We start from the raw sequence: 26,246 nt of genomic DNA, 5'->3' as shown, positions 1-26,246 counted from the left end.
GCTTGAAAACACAATAAATAGAAATTATGCTTTCTGTCAAATTACTTTGAAAGAAAACTTTAAAAGACATTTCAGAAAATTGGTTTTGTTTAACATAACAACTGAAGAAAAGATTTTTGTTTACAAAACTACCAAGTTCTTCTTTGTGAAACCTCAGTAATAAAAAGACATTGCTCTTGCACAAATGCCTTTTTATTTGCACATTTTAGGTAATCTTGTAATTTAATCTGATGAGTATTTAATTGTTCATGTTGCTTGACAATTTAGGCAATCCCACAACTCTGTCTTCAAGAGCAAATTTTTCTGCCAATGATAATCCCCCTCTCTCCATAGGAACACAGGCCCTACATGAATCTAATTTTAAATACAGGGGTTCCTTGCTGCAGACTCAGCTTTAGTTTCTGTTCCAGTGTCTCACATTTCATGAGAGCAGCGGAGATGAAAAAATATCCACCTTCTATATCTATGTGGTCTTCTCAATATTAAAAAGAAATAATGCCATGGGTTTGTAAATACTCACATATTTGAGGGTAACTGCATCTGCAAGTCAAACTGCCTCCTTTTATGTGTACTGGAGACTACTATGACTGGTGTGCTATGAATAGTAAAGGAATGTGGAATGGAAAGTGCCAAGTTAAAAACAGATGCTTTATCACAGCCATCTGCTGTTTGGACAAATCAAAACCATATTCAAATGAAACTGAATACAAATACAATTTTAGGAATACAAGAAAACTATGATGAACAAAACCTGGGCTCTCACTGGCTGAAGCTAGAGAGTTCCTTTAGTTTCAAATTAAAATCCTAAGCTTGTATGTCGGCACATGTCCATTTATGAGAAAGATTTACATTTTTGTTGTTTAGACTTAAAGATATTTGAAACAATTGGTTTTAGAAAAGTGGGTGGTACAATTCTTGTATTTTACCCATTAATTGTGCTAAAAGTCAGAAAAAAATTGTACAAGAAAGGCAAAATAATTGAATTGTAATCTGAATTGTAAATTTCCATGAAATGCAATTATATTTTTAATACACCAGAAGTCAAAAGTGTAATGTTTTCTAACAAACTAAACCAAATATAAAACATATGTCCCTGCATTTCTATTCAACCCCACACTTTTCCCTCATATTGCCTGTGTTCAATTTGCATGTTGGTTTAAGATCAAATAGCAAATCAGATCTAGATTTCTACATCTAGGAGCTTCATCAGACAGCAATCTGGTAGAAGATGTAACATGGACTTAAGAAACTGAATTCTAGATACAAGTCTAGTGTAGAATTTAAACTTTACAGGCCATATATATATAAAAACTGTACAAGCTTAAATCCATGGTTTTTACACCATCTTATGGCACAACTATTGGGATAGTGTTCAGGATCACAAGTTAGCAATCTGTTTTGGTGATTTTTGTTTTGTAAATTTTGTAAAAACAGAGAGTTTTGTAAATTTTATCACTTAAACTTACAAGTAATTAAAAAAACTATTCTAGCTATGATTGCAGTGATGATATTCATAGCCCTATAGATGAGAAAGATGATCTAAAAAAAACATAACTGATTTAATTATTTCAAATTAGATCATGGTTAAGCTACTGGAAACTTGGCAAGGAATTAGACCATACAGCCAAAATCATATCATCTGTTCTATATATGTTAATACCATGGTTACACACAGGCCTGCTTATTTACACAGGCCTGCCTCACAAAACTGGGTGGAGAATGTGAAGTCTGATTGTTCTGTATTGCAAGTCTCTCTGCATCACTCTGTGCCCAAGTCTGTACTTGCTCACAATGTCATTCAGTCAGAAATCACTGGAACACCTTGACCCAGACATAGCACAGATTTATCCAGCCAAACTTTACCTTCTCTTGTAGACAGATCTGTACAAAAGCCTATATCCATGCTCCTTGGTAAATGGGAACTTCCCCTGACCTGGTACCCGAGTCTTCATGTAACAGGGACCACACTGGAGTATGGACCTGCCACTGAATTCCTGCATTTTAGCACCAAGAAGAGCATAGGAAAATATTTCCCTCCTTTTTTTAAGTGGTGATTTATCAAAAGGTCTTGGATGCCTGATTTTATGTGTTTACCAGAACAACCTCAAAGTACTTGGCAGACAGTTTCTGAATAATCTGGAAAGATCTGTTCTCACACATTTTATATGATATTTTACTTTTATAATCTGATTAGAACTGAATGTGAATGTCACATAGAAAGGTGCTAATATTGCTCATGGGCAGCAGACTGAGATATTAATCAACAGCAAAGGATTTCAGAACAGCTACAGCTTAAGACAGGTTTAAGACATGCTGATGTGGTTAAATTAGGAACTGTGAAATTGGCTGTCTATAAAATTCTGGGCCAGAATAAGTGATAAGCCTGTGCAAGCCCTGTAGACCAAGTGTTACTGAGCCTTCTCAGTTCCCAAAAGTGAGGGATTACCTTTGTAATTGATCAAACTGCTCCTCCAAATGGCTAAAGATGAATATAAGCACTGTGAAAAATGCCTTCATACAGAAGAAAATGTATCAATATGGCACTAGTCTCCAAAAAGAAGGTAAAAAAAAATTCCATAAGATTCTTGTGGGCAGAAAGCCCAAAAATGCCTTTCGTTGCCTTGCTGCCTTTTTATGGTTTCTGCTGCACCCAGGGCATTTGAGATGTCTCTATAGGGTCCAATATTGGGAATACAGTGAGCCAAGGCTGACATGATACCCACCAGTCACTCAATAACAACTTAGCTGCAGCACTGGAAAAGAGAAAAGGAAATCTCTGGTGTATCATGGTGGCAACACTCCTGCTCAGAGAGAAAGGTCTCACATTCCTTACTTACTTCATATCCAGGAATCAAAATGTTCCTTTTTAATCTGAGTAACCATACAAGACTGGTTTTTAAAGTGAGTAGAAATATTTCTGAAAATATTAGGTACACCTTCTGTTTGAAAGAGATGCAGACCTCTCTCTTTGCCTACTACCAGAGACAGTGGCTGTCCCCTCTCACCCAGAGGACAGCAGCTCAATAGCCCCACACTGTGAACACAGAAGTTAAGTCTAAAGAGTTACACCTGTACTGTACATTGGGTACTCAGGTGGCCCCACTTGTGCTAACTCTGGAGCCACAAGTACTGTCCCTGTGTGCTCAGGTCCAGAAAACTCAGACCCTCTACTTCTGTGCTCAGGCTGAAAAGTCATCCCTTATTTAACAAAAACACTTGAGAAACATGGCACTCCAGCTCAGGACTCCCCATTCAGGTTAAAGCTAGAGTGGAGATTTCTGCTGTCTGTGCTATGGTGGGCTGCATTTTCACCACAAATCCCATCAATCTACATTAAAAGTAACCCTCTTTAGCCACATGGCAATACTGCTGATGCCAGCCTTTTCAAGGGGAAGTATGTCTAGCAGCAGCTTGCACAAATGGAACTGGTGCAAACAGAGAATAATTTACAGTTCCTCTCATGCTCCTTGGTGTGTTTACTGTGCTTTGGGTTGCCTCTGACCCCAGTGAGCACTGGCAATGAAGCATGAGACTGCTGAGCTCTGCTACATGGCACAGAAGCTGCAGCAGGCAGGTCTGTGCATGAAGAGGAGACAGAAAACTGTAGAACCAGGGCAGGTAGGCCTTGGCACACAGCTCTCTCAGGGAGAGCTAAAACATCCTTGTTACCAACACTGTTTCCAGCAAATCCACACCACAGCAGCTACCATCAAGAAAATACACTCAATCCGAAGTCAAAACCAGTGGATATATAAAAAATACTTGAAGACATAATATTTAAACCTTCTGCAAGAAATATTTGACTTTTTTGTAAAATAAGCATTTTTAGGGGCTGAGAAATACATTTTAAAATTACTTCAAAAATTTTTGATTGTTAATAGAAAAGGAACATGTACATGGACTGAACTCTTGGTATTCTAGGCTGAAAGAGATGAAGCTAGTTTAGCTACTATTTTCAACTACCTTTCTTTCCAATTGCACATATCTTCAATTATCTTATCTATTAATTGTATATTTCATCATGTAAGCAGATATATCCATGTCAGAATCTCTAAAAGTTTCATTTGTTCTTAGCAGAGTTGGATGACATGGGGATAAAAGTGGAAGTGCCCTACCTGAACTAGCCACCCCAAAATTCCTAGTCAAGTCTTCATCAGCTCAAACTGGTTTACTGAATCAGTATAAAATAGCTAATCTGTGCAGTTATCTCTCTCACTGGCTCTGCATGGAGTTGGTTTGATCCAGCAAGACTTCCTCACTCAGGTGCTAATGTGCAGCCTCCAGGGCTGGCTGGAACATTCCTCTTTACCACCACAGTACCAGGAGTAGAAGCTGGCTGCTCCTGCAGATGATTCAGACGCCCAGAGGGATGACATGAGTAGTTCTCTGTATGTGTCTGATTTCCCACAAGAGGCAAGATGGGATCTGAGAATGTTTTGGGTTCCAGTAGCACTAACTCCTTTATTTTTAGTTCCACTCCTCACTTTCCAGGATATACTATTCCCTTCTCGGCCTGGGCATGGGAGTTATCTGTTCCACAGACATCACAGCAGCACCCTGGAGTAAGCACAAAGAGCAGGCATGGCTTCTGTCTGTGAATAAGCTAATTTGGAATTTGGATGTTGGGTTTAAATAAGTCCAGCTCTTAACTAAAAAATGATCCATTGATATAGCTATCATGAAAAATTAATGAAGGGGAATGATTTTCAGAGCAGAGTGTGACTAATAAAAATATAATTCTTGTATTCTGTCTTACAAGGCAGACAGAAGCTCATAAGCTACCTGCTCTGGTGACAGCTGTATGCATTTTAATAGCAGTTCAATTATATTTTGCAACTTGACCACAATTACCCAAGCACTGGTGGCATGATTAGTATGTACCGTACAAGACACTCCATAAATACTGCCTCTGCCTTAATGTATATATGGAGCCTCAGGACTTGATCCCAGAATGAAACTGAGAGACTCAATACAGATTAGGAGACTATGAGACAACTAAGTGAAGAAATATGAACTCTAGACCCTATCATAATAACCATAGCAATATTTAACTTAAACCTGCTAGAAACCTCAGTCTGAAATGACTACAGTGTCGAGACAGATAAGGTTTCCAGATTTATTTTATTCCAGATTTAAAGGGCAGAAGGATCAGTGATGATCTCTAGTGTGATACCCTAAACAGAATGCGCATTATCTCATTTGATAACTTCCTCACAAAGCCAGCCCATAATATGTTTGAAAAAGAACACATATTTAAGTAAGAGATCAAATCTTTATGTCAAGACTTCAGCTGATGGGAAACGCATCACACCACTCCATCAGTTATTCAAGTGTTAATAATCATCATGGTCTACAAAGAGCAGGTTTTCCCTTGTCCCCTGAGATTTGTTCAGTGGTAATTTTATCTTAAAACTAAAAGTAATACTCTGGACAGCTTTTCGGACAGTCTTTCTATTACCCTGTTTTTATGAGTTACAAAGATATAAAGGCATAGCGCTTTCTACTAAACAGTCTTATTAGCTACTAATAGAACACAATTTATCAACATGAAAAACATAATCTTTCCACACAGAGCAGAATCTTTCCACACAGAGCAGAAATACATATTGAATAACTTTGCATACATTTAAACTTTGCACCTTATGGATACCTGTATCATCATTGGTAATTTTGCCATCTTCATGTACTACTCTTTAAACTATTGCTAGGATTCTGTTGCTAATTGAATATGTCCTGACCTCCCACTGACCATATAATTTTTAATATATTTTGAGCCTTCTCTTGTATCAATTGATATTCCTACCAACTCCTTATTTTTTCCATTTCTACTTTCACTTGCCCTTTTATAAAAATGTATTTTAGATTTGGACAATTCTGCTTACCTGATCACAGTTTGTATTTATGGGAAGCAATAAACACTCTAAATGCATACAGAACAACCAGAGACAGGTTCTGATACTGTTTCTCTTAGGAAATTATAATCTCTTAGGATTTTATTAATGGTATGGGATCCCCTATACATCTCTGCATTGAACTCCATCCTAAAATGAATGTTCAAAACAAGGAAGCACCAGGCTACATCATCTGTGATAGGGAATTAATGTCATTCACTTTCTCACAAATACATGGCCCTAAGAAAGCACAGCAAGAACCTTCTTCACCACTTCAATATTTGCAGGCCTCTATGTTCTCCAAAAGACCAGCAAAGCACGGAAGCTAAAACTGTATGTAGTGTCATTTTGAGTCACTCAGCTTCTCAGAACTCTCCATGTCTTGAGCTGACACAGACAAATGAGTAACTCCTTGGCCATCCTTCAAGTAGTCCATGTCCTCAAGCAACAACATGAACAAAATTTTTCTCCTTGAAGAGAAAAAATATCCCATAAATACCCAAATATTAATTAGCCTTAATGGAAATGCCACTGTCTCCTGATACAGAATGCACTGTATCAGCTTAAACACAAGCTCTGAGAAAATAAAAGATACTTTGATGGTCAAAATGCCACCAAAACTGGTTTGTTGCCTAAGTTAGTGAGCACTCGTCCTGGTTTCCAGGCTGAGACTGAGAAGTCACTCACAAAATTCAATGACAGACAGTAAAAATTCATAAAGTAGTGTCAAGCCTCATCCATCCTGACCCATTGACATATATAACTGAGGAGCTGCCAGTGACTAGTCCCTCACTGGGTCACCAGCCTCTGCCAGGCACCTTTCTGCACTGACCAGAGCAACTTCAGCTCAAGTCCTGTGGATTTTTAGAGCCCATCAGTATTTATTTTCCCATATTTTCCCAGCGTTAACATAACCACAGACCCTGCTAAGGAGGTCTTCTCTGCAATTTCTGTGTCCTGGGTGAATACCGGGAAATATGCATGCAGGAAATTAATGAATGCTCAATTCTTTATTCTTACTATGCTATGACTTATTCATCCTATACAATGGGTTTATTGCTGGCATAACTTTATTTTCATGCCACATTTATATGGTACATGGATATAATGCTGGCCTCAACATCAGCTACCCACTTAGCTCTCAGTTTTGCTTTTTATCAAGTATTTGTTATTACTAAAGGTATTAGATTGATAAACGTAAGATTGAGAGAATCCTTCAAGGACTTAGGTAGCTCAGGAGAAACTACAGCAGGCTCATTCATCCTCTTTTGCTGTCTCAGTCTTTACTCAGCAGGTAAATTCTGTCTGTGCGCAGGCCCAGGGACTGGCAGTTGGCATGGACCCATTTGTCCATAACCATGAGAGACTCAGCACCCTCAGAATGTCAACCTAGCACATATCACCCCTGCCACAGCATGGAAGAACTGCATACATAAAGGATTTATCCTGACAGCATCCTTAGATGGTTTGAAGCATTATCCCTTCAGAGAGGAAATGGAGACAGACATGCATTCCAAGGAATATTAAATGGAGAGTGGAGAATGACTGAGTAGCAGCCACCTATTGCACAGACGGGGGCTGAGATAGCTGATACGTATCACAAAGACCAAGCAAAACCCTCAGTGTTTCTGATCAATTATCTCTAACTTTACACAACCTAGTTTGAAAAAAAGCAATGCAACTTTTGTTTAATTCATGCTTGTGATTGAAAAATATTTTGTTTCCTTCTATATCTCACTGCATCTTCTCCTGAATTTCAGTTTATAGAACACTATAAAGTGTTTTCATTTCTCTCAGTTTTATGTTTTTAAGTAAGATTTTTTAAAACAATTAAAATAAAATCATATTCCATCTTTCAGAAACTGAAAAAAATACCACTAGAATAACATCTTTGTCAAATTTATAGCACTTTCTTTACTGATTTGATAGTTCAAAGTCTTTAGTCAAAGTCTTTGCCTTTAGCTTTTTGCGTTTAGCAAGTGAAATGCTTTGTGTTTAAAATCATTTTGTGCCCTCTAGTGGCAGCCCAGCCAGGCACCCGAACTGTGACATCCCTATCAGAGATTACATAAAAATGGAAGCAAAACAGTTTATTCCCCTATTAAGTGAAATTTATTATCAATCTGTATGGTTTCCAAAAATTACACTTGGCTCTAGTTATGATGAGGTAGTAACACCAGCTACAGATTTACCACAAATAGCAAAATCCCAAAAAAAATCACATATACTGTGTAAGCATTTAATCAAACTTGCTCTTAGAAATATATTGATGAAAACCAACCTATTTGTAGCCATTTCCTTGCACGAAGTACTATTCAGTGTATTTCCTATTATAGCATTGCTCAATGTCCACACAAACATTTTTTCCAGGGTCCACAGAGGAGTACCATCATAAAGAAAAGGCTTAGTGCCACCAAAGTTCCATCTTCTCTCATGAAAATTCATTTTGCTTTTCGTACTAAAACAGCAAAGTAATAGCATAAAGGAATAGTAACAAAATAAAGATGGAAATATTTGACACCTTCAATGAGAAGTTACACAGGGCAATATAAGCTTCCATTACATTTGAGTTCAGAGCCTCTCTTCATTCACTTTTTCTTAATTCAAGATAGATTAAAACCATACATTTTTTTCAAAAATGTTTAAATGTTTCCAAATTTTTTACTCTAATTTTCTGCACTTGATCAGCAAAAAAATCATGCTGATTTCAAACATCTCTTTTAGCACATATTAATGGTGTCTTGAGACGACTAACTCACATACAATGAGATATCCCATATACAGTCTTTGCTAGCCATTTGGTTTCAGTCTGGCTTTCAGCTTTACTCCCTCAAATAACAGGTCCCTTGGAACACAGTAAATATACACATTTTCACTGAATTACAGGTTATTAGTCTTTATAATAACATTCACTTTGCCTCTGAAAATTCAATTCCCAATGAAGATGGTAGAAATTCCTGACCAAGCAAAGCACTGAAATACTTGCTTTGTGCAGCTAAAATGCTCTAAGTCACTATGTACCATTCTTACTTTGAAACCGTTGTCTCTCCTAGCTCAAATAGCAAGAAAAAAGGTCAGTAAATCCAGCTCTTCTGCTTGGCACTGCAGATGGTTATTGAGGACTTTGAAAGCTGGTTGGTTTTTTTTCAAACATTTTTAAAATGTTTGTTAGAATGGCTTCTAATTTTGCAGGTCAGTTTTCTTGAAAATAATAATTGACGGTTTTAAGATGTTATTTATAATATGCACAAGAGAGTGCCTCAGCACTGTGGTAATCAGAATTGGCTCACAGGTGGAAAATTATGGAAAATGTCATTTGCAACCTTTTTATTGTTCCAAATTCTTTTTGCAGTTTTGATCACTAGGAAAATAACATAGCACACATTTTCCTTTCATATTTTTGCCTTATTGAAAACATTAGTGCTGGAAAAAACATGACTCAATGTCACATAACTTAATTTTTTATTAAAGTCTTCAGATAAAACTGAAAGATCCTAGAGAATAACTACTTTAAAAATTTCACCTGAGTAATTAAGAAATACTACTTTCATTAGCTTTATAGATCTTACACCTTCAAATTCTCCTCGTAGCAGTTTTTGTCCCTGTTGCACTTGACACCTTTGCTTCTGTTCCTTTGAGATGCAAACATCAAGCCAATATTTACTAGAGATAAATCAGGCCAAAAGCACTGAGGGGAGCAGGAGGAAGCAGGACAGCTGCCACCTCCACCAGACCCAAGGAAGTAAGGGAGAAGCCCAGCTCAAAGTTGTCCCTTTGTCCTGCCCTGGCTGTGACAGCCACAGCCTGACAGGCACTGTCAGCATGACCACTTGGAGCAGGAAAATCCCATTCCTGAACCAGCTTTGCACTTGTGCAAGGCATCTGTTTGTCACTCCACATTGTCCAATGAGAGTAAATCTTAAATATCTGCCTAAAACAAATCAAGCTGGTCAGCATGTCTCATACTGTTCACTTCATGTGACAAAAAATGATTTTTTATCTATTCAGAGAAAACAACATTAATCATTGAAATTTAGATGAATAGGAATGAAAAGTTTTGGAAAGGAGTTGGATCAGGTGCAGTTAAATATATATAATGCAATAAGTAGTATAGAGAAGGCAGATCAAGGACTATTCTTCTGTAGTTTAACCTGTGAGGATTCACATGAATGCATAAGATTTCCTAGATCAATATTAGCAGTAACTTTGGAAGGAATACAAAATCCCAGTCACTTACCTTGATCTGCAGCAGTCAGAATTTGAGATGAAATCTAAAACCAAGGTCAAACTGATCCACATGTATCTCCTGTTGGGGTTTTAGTCCTTGCTGTAAGTTGGCCAGCAGGTGGAAAGCAGCATGGTGGCTGTGGGCCAGCTGCCATGGCTATCTCTGTGTTTAGCAGAAGAGAACCAGACCTGTGTGAAAGGCAGACACTGACGGTGCATCAGCTGCAAGGGCAGATACTGACCAATGGAAAGAGAGCTGAGGTGGTTCTAAGAGCACTAACAGGTCCTCGTGCAGGGTTTGAGGATCCCCTCAGGGCCTGCTGGTCAGTGGTGAGTGATGATGACCAGGCCAGGTCAGGGTGTTTGTACCAGCTGCCAGCTCTCTCTCAGGAGACAGCTGATGCTTCTCACCTTAGCACTGCTGTAGATACTCAGAATTGCTCTCTGTAAACTTGCTGCAACACAAATGTGTTCCACAGGGCTGGCTACTGAGGAGCTGGTTGTGTGGTGAATTACATGTTTCTTTGGTCATTGTACTCAGTAATTAAAACAGACTTCCAGATTTAAGCATTAAAGGAGTTTGGGGCTAACATGCTAGACTGGGGTGAGCTGACATATTAAAAAAAAAAAAATGAGTAGACAATCTGAGCAACAGTAACAGGAAAGTACTGTGATGATATGTGAACTACTTGTGGAGAAAAAGAAGAAGTGTAAAAAGCAAACCCCAGGTACCAAACACTAAAACAAGCAGTGAAAGGAAACCGTGGGTCTTGTAGCATTCCAGTGAATTCCTCTCAGGTGAAGACAAATTATTTGACACAAATTTATGAAGTTACATACTCTCTAAACTATAGCAGAGAAATAAGTAAGATACCTGGATGCTAATGGGGAAACATGAAGAACTGGGGACCAGAAACTTGTCACATCTCCTCTGAAACACTTCCTTCTAATTGCTTGTGAACAGGTAGAAATTTTGGGAGAAACTTCTACCTAGGGATCCAAATAGAGGTAAAAGGTGATTAACGGGACGGGGTTCATATTACTAGACAACACAGGAGCAACAGGTGGGGAAATAACCACGCAGGGTTATTTCCCACGCAGGGAAAAAAGCACCTCGACCGGACTGAGGCTGTTCCGCAGAAAACCAACATCAGTGGCATTACTACATTTTCTACGAAGGCTAAAATACGCGTTATCCACGAGCAAAGCGCACCCTGACATTCTTTTTCTCTGGCCGCAGCAGGCAGCCGGAGGAGCGCCAGCAGCACCGGCGCGGCCCCTCAGCACCCGCCTGGCGCGGCTCCCGCGGCGGCCGCACCGGAGCGCGGGGAGAAGACCCGGGGGCTCGGGAGGTTTCCCGGCCGGACGCGGGGAAGCGCTGACGCGCCCTCGGGGCATCGGGAGGCGCTAGCGGCGGTGGAGCGGCGGAGGCCCGGCGCGGCCGGCACACTCCGGGCGCTGGACGCGGCCCCCCGGGCCCGCGGCCGGCAGGGGGCGTACGGAGGGGGGGGCATCGATGGGGGCGGCCGCTCTGCGCTCGGCTGCTCCGCGCTCGGCTGCTCCGCCCTGCCGCTCGGCTCTGGATTAGCGCAACTGGCGACGTGGGACGGCCCGGCCCGGCCCCGCGCCCGCCGCCGGCTCCGGGAGCGGCACCGAAGCTGCACCGGGAGCTGCACCGGGAGCTGCACCGGGCAGGCCGCCGACGGGACGAGGAGCCCGAGGGCGGCGGCACTCTTTGCGGCAGACCCGCCAGCGCGACGCGGTGAGGGGCGGCGGCGCAGGGAGCGCCCCGGTGGGCGGCGATGGCGCTGAGGGCGCGGGCGCTGTACGACTTCAGGTCGGAGAACCCGGGTGAGATCTCTCTGCGGGAGCACGAGGTGCTGAGCCTGTGCAGCGAGCAGGACATCGAGGGGTGGCTGGAGGGCGTCAACAGCCGCGGGGACCGCGGGCTCTTCCCGGCTTCTTACGTGCAGGTGATCCGCGCCCCCGCCGCCGAGCCGCCGCCGCCCGCCCGCTACGCAAACGTCCCCGTCGGCGGATTCGAGCCGCTGCCGCCCCCCGCCGCCTTCAAGCCGGCGGCGCAGCAGCCCCCGCCCGAGTCCTTCCCGCCGCCCCCCGCCGGGTATCCCTTTCCGCCCTACGGCGGCTCCTACCAGCCCAGCCAGGGCAGCGATGACGACTGGGACGACGACTGGGACGACAGCTCCACTGTGGCCGACGAGCCGGGCGCCCTGGGCAGCTCCTATCCCGACTACGAGGCGGCGGGCGGCGGCGCCCCGGGCCGGTACCGCCTGTCCACCCGCTCCGAGCCGTCCCTGGGCCCCCGCGGCGCGGGGCACCCACCGGGACACCCGCACCCCCCCGGCGGCGGCGGCGCCGCCAAGAGCTCGGCCACGGTGAGCCGCAATCTCAATCGCTTCTCCACCTTCGTCAAGTCCGGCGGAGAGGCCTTTGTGTTGGGCGAAGCGTCGGGCTTCGTGAAGGATGGGGACAAGCTGTGCGTAGTGCTGGGCCCCAGGGGCCCCGAGTGGCAAGAGAACCCCTACCCCTTCCAGTGCTCGATCGAGGACCCCACCAAACAGACCAAATTCAAGGGCATGAAGAGCTACATCGCCTACAAGCTGGTGCCCAGCCACACCGGGCAGCAGGTGCACCGCCGCTACAAGCACTTTGACTGGCTCTATGGGCGCCTGGCTGAGAAGTTCCCTGTCATCTCCGTGCCGCACTTGCCAGAGAAGCAGGCCACTGGCCGCTTTGAGGAGGACTTCATCTCCAAACGTCGCAAAGGCCTGGCCTGGTGGATGGACCACATGTGCAGCCACCCTGTGCTCGCTCAGTGTGATGCCTTCCAGCACTTCCTCACCTGTCCCAGCACGGATGAGAAGGCCTGGAAACAAGGCAAGCGCAAGGCTGAAAAGGATGAAATGGTGGGTGCCAACTTTTTTCTGACCATCAGTGTCCCCACAGGCCCTGGGGCCAGCCTGGACTTGCAGGAGGTAGAAAGCCAGGTGGATGGCTTCAAAGCCTTCACCAAGAAGATGGATGAGAGTGCCCTGCAACTTAATCACACGGCCAACGAGTTTGCCCGCAAACAAGTCACTGGTTTCAAGAAGGAATACCAGAAGGTGGGGCACTCCTTCAAGTGCCTCAGTCAGGCATTTGAGCTGGACCAGCAGGCCTTTTCAGCTGGCCTCAACCAAGCCATAGCCTTCACTGCAGAAGCCTATGATGCCATCGGGGACCTCTTTGCAGATCAGCCCCGGCAGGACCTAGATCCTGTGATGGATTTGTTAGCGTTGTATCAGGGGCATTTGGCCAACTTTCCAGACATCATCCATGTGCAGAAAGGTAAGACCCTTTTGTGTTTTCTGAAACGATTTAACTTTTATGTATCAGTGGCATGCAACAGATATAGGAACCAGTGCCTAAATTTGCCTTGTGTCTGGTTTGCTGGCTTTGTGTTCAATATTCCTATGTTTACTTAGGTAAACTCTCTCTAGAAATACAAAAAACACATCAATGACAATTTTTATTATGTGCCAAAGGCCTAAACATAGTTGGGAGTTTTGCTGCGAGGCATCAGAGGTTGCTGCGTTCGGCTGCATATCTCTCAAAGTAACTGCGTTGAACTAAACTGCCTATATATTAAAAATGATTAGGCTTGCTTACAAGCTGGAAATCAAGTGGTTTGCAAACATCTATTACTCTGAGGTATGTGAGGTATCTTGAATCTTTTATCTATTAGGTACTGAATATGAAGTAACATGATGATGCAGGTACTCCTCTGATTGACCACTCTGTTCTAGGTGCACGTGGAGGTGTGTGTTTTGCAGCATCAGTCTGATGAGGTGTTTAAGGCTGCTGGGGCAGCCTCTTTGTTCAGCCAAGTGTCCTGTGGTGTTTGTGAAAGAGTAATGGTCAGCTACAGTGTTCTTAGTTGTTCAACCTTCACCCTTAGTATCATGAACAGATGCTGGTCACCTGTTACCCTTTCAGCATCTTTCTAGCTGAAACACGCTGCCCAGGTTCAGATTGCTAGTTGTAAGGTACTTAGTGACCTGTCAGAAAGAAAGAAATTCAAAAATGAAAAAAAATCTGCTGTATAACTAATGACACGTGTTCAGAGAAACAGAAGTTTGAATTACTGTATATGAGGAGATGCTGCTGTTAAATTATTGATAGTCATACATTCTTTACCATTGCAAGTAGGTAAGTCCATCATTAATTGTTTTTTTTGTTATCTTCCTTACCTGTAGTTTTCAACTCAAAGTTCAGGAGAGTGTGGGCCTTTCAGTAGTAACACCAAGGCCAAGAAAACATCACATATGCTCTGCAGAAATGGTTATCCATAAGTTACCCAAGAAAATGCATGAGCTTTGTAGAAAATTTTTTTGGAGATTAAATCCCAAGTGAATTGTCACCCAGAGCAAATCAGTCTTTTTGTCCTTATATGAAATTTCCAGGGGTTTTGCATCTGAAACAGTACACAAAGTTTAGTAAAAAGAGTTGGAAAAGTTTTTTTAACAGTGCAGAAAGACAGGTGTCTAGAGGTGTGCATTGCTGGGAACATCTGAGGAAAGAGAGTTGCTACAAAGTGCACAATTTGTTGTTATTTAAGAAAATAAGCTTTTCATAAAAATTGTATGCATCAAAGTCTGATTTCCATTCTGCCGTCAAATATCAAAAATTGTGAGTGGAAACTTAAACAATCTTAATTTTATTCTGAAGAAGAAAGGGAGGTGTGAAGGTTAGCATTTGAGGAGTTTCTTTGCTAGCTGCTGTGGTATTGTGTTTTGATAACAGCTTTCAAATATTTTAGATTTGGAGAGATGAGTGGCCTTGGCAATGCCTCATGTTTGGGAGCAGAGCATGTTAAAGTGAGTTGTCATCTAATAGGATTATCTGTAAGCTTCTGGAAAAAATATAGGGACAGATACTTTTATTAGATGGAAAAATCCAGCAGATTGTATATACTATTTAAATAATATATCCTCAGGCTTTAAGGTTATATGGAGATCTTCACTGAAGTATTTTTGGAAACAAGCCTTTGAAGAGAGGACTGGTAATAATAAGATATGTGCTGAAACCATCCTTATTTCCTTTGTAGTTCTATTTGAATTTACGCTTACTGGTAAAGTGTACCTTGCTGAACTGCTGAAGGTTTATGTAAATAACTAGAGCAGTGCATGAGCATGAAGTATGTAGAGTTGATTTTGGGCTAGGCACTGTCCTGGAGCAGACTGGAGAAATGTCCAGCTCCGCTGCGTGCAGCTGTGAATGCTCCAGCACCTCTGAGCTAGCACTGTGTTCACAGTATCATCCATGGCACATAGTAGTCATAGGAATATGGCAGGGGCTTGAGAGGGTGGTCTTGAGAGGGTTTGAGAGTCCCACTGAGGCTGGCATGGCCATTGCAGGAACAGAGTTGTGTGAGTTGTGTGATTTTCGTTGTTTCTGTTAACAGACAGCAAACTAGACAAAAACTGAGAGCAATGTTCTGTGCTCCGTATTGCTGGTTTATTACCCTTAAAGGGTAATAAAGAATGTACAGCTTTTCAATGCCAATTTGTAAACTTCAGATGAAAATATGAACTGTTTGATGTTCTTGCAACATAAAGGCTTTATTTTAAATTTACTGTCTGGGATAGTTGCCAATTTTGAGAAATAATATTGCCCCTATAGACTACACAAATATCTGTTTGTATAGTCAATAGCTATGAAACTGTGTTTGTGATAAGAAGTCATGTGAAAAATAGGGTTGATGTATCTTTCTTCAAGTGAGCAAGCTCATTAAGCAGTAAAATTACACAAAAGTGCCCTTAAAAGTTGCAAAAGCAGCAGCCTGACTGATACATTGTATAAATGGCCATGCCTTTAAAACTATGAACCCTGAAATTATAAGCAGTGCTCTTTTTTTGCTACATAATGCAAATATATTACTTACTTCTGATAAAACCCAAGATGATATTCCCTTGGACCTAAGAAGGATGAAAGAACAAAGGCAGCTGTACCAAAACTTGCCTGTGTCTGTGCATAGAGCTGGAGGACTATGAGTGTGAGAATGATCAACTCCCAACCCTCCCAGCTCAAGCTGGATCCCTGCAAATCTATGAGGCCTGATAGGATTCATCCAAGAATGCTCAGAGGGCAGGGTGATATCATTATGAAGCTCCTCTCATTGATTTTTGAGCAGTCTTGGAAATCCTAAGAGGTCCCAGCTGAGTGGAAGCTGGCAGTTTTCCCAGTTCTAAAGAAGGGCAAGAAGGAGGACCCCTTCCACAGGCCTGTCAGTCTCATGGCAGTGCCTGGTGAAGTTATGAAGAAGCTTATTCTGAGAGGTGTTGAAAAACACCTGAAAGACCATGCAGTCCTTGGTCACATCCAGCACAGCTTCATGAGAGTAAAATCCTGCTTATTGAGTCTTCCTTGTTTTTTTATGACAAGGTTATCCACAAAGTTGATCAAGGGAAACTAATTGATGTGATCTTTTTGGATTTCACTAAAGCTTCCATTGTTCTCTCTCACTGTATCCTTCTGGACAAAATCAGCTCACAGCTGGACAAACACATCATGGGATGGGTGAGAGCTGGCTCATGGGCTGGGCACAGAGGGTTACAGTGAATGGGGTGGTATCAGACTGGGGACCTGTCACTAGGGGGGTTCCACAGGGCTCCATCATCAAGCCTGTGCTCTTTGCCATTTTCATACATGACTTGGATAAAGGACTGGAAGGGACACTAAGCATGTTCCGGAGATAAAAATCTGGGAGGAGCTGTTGACTCCCTCAGAGGGAGGGAGGCACTGCAGAGAGACCCTGACAGATTAGAGAGATGGGCAATCACCCACCAAATGAAATTCAGTGGGGAAAAGTGCCAGATTCTGCCCCTGGGATGGGGCAGCCCTGGATGTACAGACAGACTGGGGGATGAGAGGCTGCACAGCAGTGCCATGGAAAGGGCCCTGGGGCTCTGGTCCATGGCAAGTTGAACATGAGCCAGCAGTGCCCTGGCAGCCAGGAGGGCCAAGCGTGTCCTGGGGGCATCAGGGACAGCATCACCAGCCAGGCAAGGGAGGGGATTGTCCTGCTCTGCTCTGCACTGGGGCAGCCTCACCTTGAATGAGGTGCTGGGGGCACTTCTGGGTGCCACAGTATCAGACATTAAACTACTAGAGAACATCCAGAGGAGGGCCATGAGGATGTTGAGGGTTCTGAAGGGGAAGCCTGATGAGGAACAGCTGAGGTCACTTGGTCTGTTCAGCCTGGAGAAGAGGAGACTGAGGGGAAAACTCATTGCAGCTTGCAACTTCCTTGTGAGGGGAAGAGGAGGGGAAGGCACTGATCTCTGTGTGATTGATGACATGACCCAAGGAAATGGCCTGGAGTTGTGTCAGGTGAGGTCGAGGCTGGATATTAGGAAAACGTTCTTCACCCAGATGGTTTTTGGGCACTAGAACAGGCTCCTGTTTTGGAGATTTCCATTTGGACAATTCCCTTAGGCACCTGGTGTGACTCTTGGCATGTCCTTTGTAGGGCTGAGTTAAACTCAGTGATACCTGTGGGTCTCTTCCTACTTGGCATAATCTGTGAGTCTGTAATTTTAACTGTCTTGCCCTGTTATGCTTTTGCTGTACTGCAGTTAGCTGAAGAGCTGCTGAATATGATTTCTAAGTTCAATTTGTGCTATGGACTGAGAACTCTGCATGTCTGAGGTTTTGTTTAAAAACTTTCTGCAACTTATGCAAAAAGAACCACAGAGATAAAAGTTCCCCTCTATGTGGGCTTTTTCTTTTTCTCTAGAATTATGAACCAAAGCCATGTAAGCCTTGCCATTGCTTTGTCTGCATCTAACCAAGAAAATGTGTTAACTGTTGTGCTTTTAATTGTTTTGGGATTCAGGTCTTTCTGCCTTCTATGCTGAGGACATCATATGTGATCTGATTTGTGTAATTTGTGTAAAACACATGTACCAACGGACTGTGGAAATATTTTCAAACTGTTAGCTATCTTATTAATATTGTTAATTGATATTTTATGAAATGGCAATAGCTTCAATAGGAGATTTACAAGATTCCTTTTCTTTCATCTTGAGTTCCTAGTGTTTAAGTAATTTTCTGCAGGAAGAGTTAATGTTCCTGCTACAGAAGAGACAGACAAAGTATTTGAACATTTCTGTACCACATGCCAGTCAAGGATCAACAGGTCAATGCTTCGAGACCTTTCTTGGTTTCATGTGCACCCTAGTCCGGGTCTTGGATTCATTTGATTGAGTCCTACAGCAAAGAATGTGCCAAGCTGGAAACCCCACATTTCCATCTGGAAATATTTGGGTTGAGAGTCCCACTGAGTCTGGTATAGAACATATCAGTATCAAGGCATACATCCCGTACAATGACTTCTGTTCTATAGGTCTTATTTGGAAAATTAAGTGATTAGGGAGAACCAGTGCCTGGATAGGGTAGACAATGGGAGAGTGGTGTCTCAAGCTTCTAAATATCCCAGTGCTTTCATGCATCTAGCCCTCAGCTCCTTGTAGGTAAATGCCTCTGATGCGCATGCATGAAAACATACTTGGGCATGTATGTGGGGTTTTTGGAATGGAAGGTACATATTAGACAGATACACTTGTACACAGTTTTCTTTAGCCTCTGGCAAAATATTTGCAGAAGAGGGATATTAAGTTCCAGAGGTGCAAAACACTAAGCTGCATTTATCATTTTCTATTGCAGAACTGGTGTATCGTTCAAGAAATACTGGTTCAGTTTTTTTAATTTTGAGAAGCAAAGCAGCTTCCCATTTGTAGTGGATAATACCTTCTCTTTTATGCATTTAAGGTCTACTTGGGGAAATTCCCTAGGCATTCTTGGTGAAATAATTTCTACGTATTAATTGCTAAAGCTTTGCTCAACTTGATGCAATCTTCCAACTTCTGTACAACACAAATGCTCCCTGCAGGCCCATGCAAGTTCAGAAAATTCATGCACTTGAGGGAATTGGAGACAGTATATGCTAGTATCCTAGCTCGTTCTTGTCTGGCTCTCTTGTCTTCATATTTGCTTAGTGAGGGTAGAGAAGTCGGGAGAGTTTTGGATATCTTTCTTTCAAGTTTTATTTTAGGAATTACTATAATTGGCCTCTTGCAATTCATGAAAGTAGAGGAAGTACTGACTAACATGCTGTTTCATCTGTGCTTTCCAGATTTCTTCTCTCTTAACATTATGATGTTCTTGTTTGAGAAATTTCTGGCTATGGTTTTTACAAAAGAGACCTGAAAAAGTGGTCTAAATGTTTCCTGAGATACAGGCAATTCCATTTCCTTTGCATGCCAGGATTTAAGAGAATTATTTTTAAAAAATACCTGAATGACTTACTGTTTTCTGGTCACTGTTTGTGAAAAGTAAAATAAAGCAAATAGTCTTATTTACCTGAAGCTAACTTAATTCTAGACATAGGCTTTAAAGAATGCACTTGCTGTGTTTTTAGAATATTTATAAATATTACATATATATTTTTATATTATTTACAAAACTGTAGGTAAAAAATCTATCCAGATGGAAATGTGTCAAAATTTAAAGCACCAGAAAATCCAAACAGCACTGAAACCTGGAACTCTGTAACATTTTCAGCTTCCGCCTTCTCCCTCCTCCCCCCATGGAGAAGTGGAATAAATCAGACTGGTTAATATTGGCACCCAAAACTTTTATATCACAGTATAAAAGCAGTGCTTTTCTCCTATGCTTACTTCCTTAGCTCTTAAATTTGTTGTGCAGACAGGGTTTTTCTCATCACTGTTTTTCCTATTATCCACCTTGTAGGGTTTTTTCCTCCTCTGTCCCTCAGATGAATACACTCTGCATGGGCTTCAACTCAGGTAGCTGCTGGGTAAGAGCTAGGCATGCAATCCTAGCCATATGACCCTTGCAGCAGTAAAAGGAGATGGGTGTTTCATCTGTGTAAGAGCTTTGGTGAGAAAGGATGCTCCAGGACTTCTATTTTTTGCCATGTCAGCCTCCCCATAGCTGTCACATGATGATATAACACTGTCTGCTTGCTGCCGCATTACCCAATATTGTCTCACAATATTTAAAGGTAACCTTAAGGAAATGGAGCTAAAATGTGAAAGAATCTTCACATTTAGAAACTGTATAAAATTACAGCTGCCTTAGTTTGTGTGAAGTCAGAGGACAGGAGTAAAATTGAGCAATGCCTTTACTTGAAGAAAATTAAACAGTAAGAGGGAAAAAAAAAGGACTTCCATGCCCTGTCTATATGAAAGATAAATCGGTCTTCTTAATGTACGATTAATTTTCCTTTTCCACTCCCTCACAATCTCTGTTGCTTTTAAGGGAGGGAGATTCATGCTGTTGTGATGGGTCATTTTCCTGTTACCTTTTGAAACTGATCTGGTATCATACACTTTCAGTAACAGAGACATTTCATGGCTAATTACGCACAAGTGGGTTGTTTTTTTCAAAAACTGTTGCTATCAGAGGAAGACTATAGCTATTCCTTCTGTGGGAGGGACTACATGTATTACTGCACTCCAGAAAGTCTGTCCAGTCTACCCTGCTAGTCCTAACTGGAGAAGTTTTGATTGGAGCTGACACCTCTAGGTTTGACTACAGACGTGCATATTTATTTAAATACAAATCTTCATCAGATTTGTAGTCAGATCATAGAAAATGTCCCAATACTATGTGCTCAGCACAAGTAGTAAGGCTTTATCCACAGGGAAGACCCAGTTGAGCAGCAAGGGAGTAGTAGAACAGTGTAGACATTGAATAATTAAAAATTATACTGTAGAAAAAGGAATTCTATTTCCAAAAAAAAGTAATGCCTTTTGAGAGACATATGGAGAGTCTGTAGAGAGGGCTGGTTCTTCTGAAGCCTTGGGTGCTCCTTGTCTGGCTGATAGGCTTCTATCCAAATACGAAAGACAAGAATTGGTAGATTGAAAATGGAAAGAAGCTCTCAGAGCTCTTCCAGTTCTTTGTTAGCACATTATCAATAACAAACAAGCTGCCTAACTTTTTTAGTTTGTAAGTCACCTTTAGAACAAGGACATGTTTCAGCCTTTCCAGAATCTTTCCATGACTTCATTGTTAGACTTTGTTTGAACAGTTAAAATGCCAAGTCAGTAAGTGCAGACTGTGTAAACTTAGCCAGTTGGCATCTTATGTATTTTAAATTTCCTGGTTCAAATAACACAGAATTTGAAAATTTTAATTGAAAAAATAGGAAATTACATTTGGCTGAGTTCCCAAACATGAGCCTTATCAACAGACTAGAGCAAACAAATGGCACATGCTTTCTTATGCAGTTTTGTTTGTATCTTTCATAAAAGCCATGAGGACTTAAATAAAATGGAAAAAAACCCCAAACAACCCACCAACATTTAAACAATCTGTTCAGTTCTTGCCAGTGGCTTTGGGTTGTTATTGTAGCAGAACAGGAAGAAGTGTGATGTTTTCAGCCTTTGTTTTAAGTAGGTACACATCATGGGTGGACAGCTTCTGTAATCATAGTGAACTGAGCTATGTTTTTTATGCCTGCATGCAGTTCATTAACAATGTGAAAAGCAGGTTCATCCTGTGATTCGGAGTTTACATTTCTTTGTTGTCCCATAGTAAAAGCAACTTACTATTCTGTACTATTCTGATTTTTTTTTTAGAGTGTTTGTGATTTTGAATCTTTATATGCATGAATAGCTATGCTGCCTATAACTAGCAGTATACTAAAGGAGCTTTTCTTTTAAATAATGTAAGTATAGCATTATATTAAAATTTTTGCATGTTCTGCTTTTGTATTATTTAACATATTTTAATTGGTTGCATTAATGATGGCTTACCTTGAATGTTTTTTTTTGCTACAGAAATTCTACTTCTTTTTGTTTATACAGAGAAACTGCAGAAAAAGCAGTTTTTCAAACAAGAAAACTTCTTTTTGTTCTTGCAGAGAAATGTTCAGAAATCTAAGAGAGGGCAGTTAAAGGGTACTAGGATAACATAAACCAGTATCTGCATTTCATTTGCATCTTGACTCTTTTATATGAATTTATGTTAAACTGCCTATACATGTTTTATTTGCTCTTCTTACGACAGTAGTGGAGCTAAACAGATGATAGTGGACAAGCAAACACTGTAAGTTGTAGTTGTTCTTTGCTTCTCATTTAGTCTTAACAGAAAACAACATCCAAAAGCAGGTGTTTCATTGTGCCCCAATAAAGCAGTGATGTAAGAGTCAATGGAACTTGAATTTATACTTACTTCTCTCAGTGATAGTTGGATGTTGATACACAGTGTTACCTGGTTGCCCTATCCATCCACTTCCCATGAATCTTACAAAAATTTTTTTGTAACAAGGAAAGAAGTCACCATTTAATGTAATAGTGCTCACATCCATTTTGGAGAGGAGGAGAAGGAGGAGACATTTCTGCTCATTTGTTGTTAACTATTTCTACTGAAAATTAATTTATTTTATCCATAGACAGCATAATTTCTGATGGTTGTTGTCTTGAAGTCAGCAGTATGAACAGGGCTTTTACAAAAGCTGTTAAAACTCTGGAGCATCTTTCTAACATAAAGTGCTTGTTCCTAGCATCCTAATTAGGAAAAATTCACAAAACCTGTGACAACTGAATTGTAATAGACCAACTCCAATTCTGGAAAAGCAGAGTAGTTCTGTATTAGAAAGCTTCTTTGATGCCCTAGTTAGATGTAAACTAATGAGAAGTACTAAAAATGACTGAAAAGTTTCATCTTGGTACTTCTGTAAATTCCAATTGCCTAGGTTTTCAAGTGTGGTCCTAAAAAACATGACTACCTTTCTAATGGGCAAATGTACTGTGTTTCTGGTGACCAGTCTAGTTTATGTTTCATTCTTTTTGGTCCCCCTAGTCTGCATTGCCAGCTGAAACCACACCAAAGAAAAAGTCTTTTGAATGGTACATGTGAGTGCCAAAAAGTACAGAATGCCTTAGCACTGGGCAAACCCAGCATTAGTTAGCATTTGCCTCTCAGGCTGTGGTGCAAAATTTTATGTTTGTGATAACAGACAGCTGTACACATAGTTTAACTGGATTTTACAGTCAAATGATTCCTGGTGGGCCTCCTTTCAGACATCACTGTAGGTGCTTGTAAAGTCAAAGCTATTCACAAACACAGTTTAAACATGCTTTAGTGTCTAAAATAAGGTCATTTGTTTGCTTAGAAGACTGCTAGTGTACAATGCATCAGAAGATAACAGTTTTAACATCTCTGCATTCAACATTTGAATGGAAAATATTAACCGCATTTTACACACTTTTTCTATGTGGCTACCTAGCATTATGTTTTGTTGGGGTTTAAAAAATTTTATTAATAGCATTATGTGGGGCAGTAGATGCATTAAAATGATAATTCTATGATGTTTCTTTCATTTACTAGACCATGTTGCTCTCATTTTCTGTTATTGACTCCTCCAAAGGGAAGCTATGGCATCTGCTCACATAGCAGTGTGGTGTAACATGGCCCAGCAAAACATTGCTACTGGAGGTGCTACACATCATAGATTCCTCTGGGATACTCTGGACTGAAATGCACATTGACAGTGTAGAGATTTAAATATTTTTTCAGTAGTGTGATCATTTTACACTCTCTGAACATGCACAGGTATGATTACAGTCCTTGTAGATTTGGGTAAATAAATCAGCACTTCCTTTGTGTACACTAACTGACAAATGTATGCTTAATGAGTCTAATCAGATCTTAATAATCCTTCTATTTAAAATTTAAAAAGATATTAGTTAGACTACCAGTCACACTTTTGAAAAAATGACATTTTACACTGTGCATTCTAGCATCATTGTTAATTTGGTTTATGTTAATTAAATGAATTTATAAGTTAAGACCATCAGATGAGGTTACAGCTAATTAATGTCCTGAAATACCTAGCAAAGACTGTGTGAGCTCTTGAGTTGTGTAAATTAGGAAGCAACTTCATTTTTAACTGAAGAATGTGTTTTTTAGTGTCAGCTTTCAATTAGCTTTGCAGCAGGGTAACTGAAAGAGCAAATAATTATGTCTGATTTTAATAATTCTGTAGTCAGTGTTGATCTAGATGTGAGCAGAGTGATGTAATTTATAAACCTAAATTTACAGGATAGTACTATGTTTTTCTGGGCTTTTTTTGAGCAATGGGCAACAAAACAAGGGAAAACAAAGCTCACTTCAACTATTGTTAGGCTGCAGGTTCTAAAAGCATTATAGCTATTTTCATGTATCTACAAAAACCTCTATAATACTAAAGTAATGGCAGTTTGATGCATTTGAGTTTTATATTTTTGACATTTCACTATGGAAAAGGGAGTATTCTTAAAGTGGTTTTGTGCCCTAAAGGAGAAGAATGTCATCTTTTAAATGCAAAGACTGGGTTTGAAAACTATTGTGTTGGCACTTACCAAAAGAAAGTGGCAGAATTTTGCCTTTGGTTTTGAAAATCACTTGCTTCTTTTGGTGTAAAACTGTAAAACTAGATTTTTAATAACTGTAATGGTACTTTTCCCCTGTCTTCTGGTTTTAATTTCAGGCAAATTCCTATTATGCTGCTTTCCATTATAAATCTTGGCCAGAAAATGTAAAGAATTTGCAGAATCTCACTGTAGGCTTCTTTTGTTAATCAGTGCTCAGAGCATTCTTAAGAAAATAATCTGTCAGTGTAGCAAAATCTCTGCTCTGTTACTATTTCACTTTTGATGGACAAGGAGAAGTTTGGGGATTTTTTCAGAGTTGGATTTCACACTATGTGTTATCTCATTGTCGTGGTTTGAGCACAGCTAGGCACCGAGCAATTGCTCACTCAGCCCTTTCCTCTCTCTCCTAACCCCAGTGGAATGGGGAGGAGACTTGAAGTGAAATTTGTATGTTGAGATAAGAACAGTTTAATAATTGATACTAAAGTAAAATGCAATAATAATGGTAATTAATAATAATGACAATAAAAAGGAAACAAACAGGTGATGCACAATGCAGTTGCTCAGCACTCACTGACTGCCAGACCCCCTTCCAAACCCAGATCTGCTGTGCTTCTGGGTAACTCCCCCAGTTTATATCCTGGGCATGGCTTCTGTGGAATGGAATGTTCCTTTGGTCAGTTCCAATCACCTGCCCAACTGTCGAGTTTTCTTTTGTGCACCTCCTCACTGGCAGAACATGAGACTAGGAGGCAGAAAAAGAAGTCCTTTACTTGGAAACATGCCATAGCAAAAACCCAAACATCAGTGTTATCAACACCATTCTCATTCTGAATCTAAAACACAGCACTGTAAAGGCACTGAGAAGACACTGACTCTATCCTAGCTGAAAACAGGACACTCCTGAAATGCTTCTGCAATTTCCCTTGTGTTGGAGCTAATGATTGTGTAACCCAGAGCTGACCTGGATCACATAGCTAAGCCAATGATAGAGCTAAGGCATCATCTCTCTCCCCAGGCCACTTGCATTCTTTTATTGGATTAGTCATTTGAGACATCTTGTAACAACATCTTTGCTAGATCTGGAGTAAGAGGGACAACGACATAGACCAACTTGCTCTGGCAGCACTCTGCTGGATTAGAAATAATGTTTCCATGCACGTGAGCTACCTAGGGTTTGCTTTTTCACATCTTTAAGCAAAGATCTCTAGTTAAATAATCTCATCATTAAGTAAGGAAAAAGAAAATGTTTCTAGTTACATTATCTGCTTCTACATCTTTTTATGAAAGTAGCATCATTAATATGTTTATTTCCTTTTCCATTAGAGATAGTTTCTTAGATTTCTTATAAGAAAAGTAAAGCTAAGGGAGTTGTTTGACAAGTTCAAAGCTCTCTCTTCATTAAGGTGCTTTGAAGGACACATTATGCATCCTTTAATATGCTGGACAGATGAATGGTGTGGAAATTATGTTGTTTTCCCTTCTAGTAAGTAGTGCACTAAATGTTATTTTATAGCTTGCTGATAGTAGAAAGATGAAATATTTATTGCATAGATAAGTTTATTGGCACAAGATTTCTGATGTACAGCTGCTGACAGATCATTAAAAATGTGTTTGCTCTGTTTTAGTATAATTTATCACTGTGAAAGAGATACTTTAGTAGCTGCAATGATAAAGGCAT

At 40.9% G+C, this 26,246-nt stretch overlaps 1 protein-coding gene across 4 annotated transcripts in view; it reads left to right on the top strand.

Moving 5' to 3' along the window:
• The first annotated feature begins 11,712 nt into the window (after nt 1-11,712).
• SNX18 (sorting nexin 18) overlaps nt 11,713-26,246 on the top strand; it is a 72,672-nt gene continuing 58,138 nt past the window's right edge. For all 4 annotated transcript variants that reach the window (XR_013179824.1, XR_013179825.1, XM_077171385.1 and 1 more), the window contains exon 1: nt 11,713-13,466. Coding sequence is in view for 2 of the 4 variants with exons in the window: in XM_077171385.1 (XP_077027500.1) it covers nt 11,921-13,466 (1,546 nt within the window). In the remaining 2 variants the exon portion in view is untranslated. The remainder of the gene's footprint in view (nt 13,467-26,246) is intronic.

Source organism: Agelaius phoeniceus, chromosome Z (assembly GCF_051311805.1).
Source record: "Agelaius phoeniceus isolate bAgePho1 chromosome Z, bAgePho1.hap1, whole genome shotgun sequence".
NCBI lineage: Eukaryota > Metazoa > Chordata > Aves > Passeriformes > Icteridae > Agelaius > Agelaius phoeniceus.
Note: the sequence above shows the minus strand (reverse complement) of the source record. Positions and strands in the feature narration are given on the sequence as shown.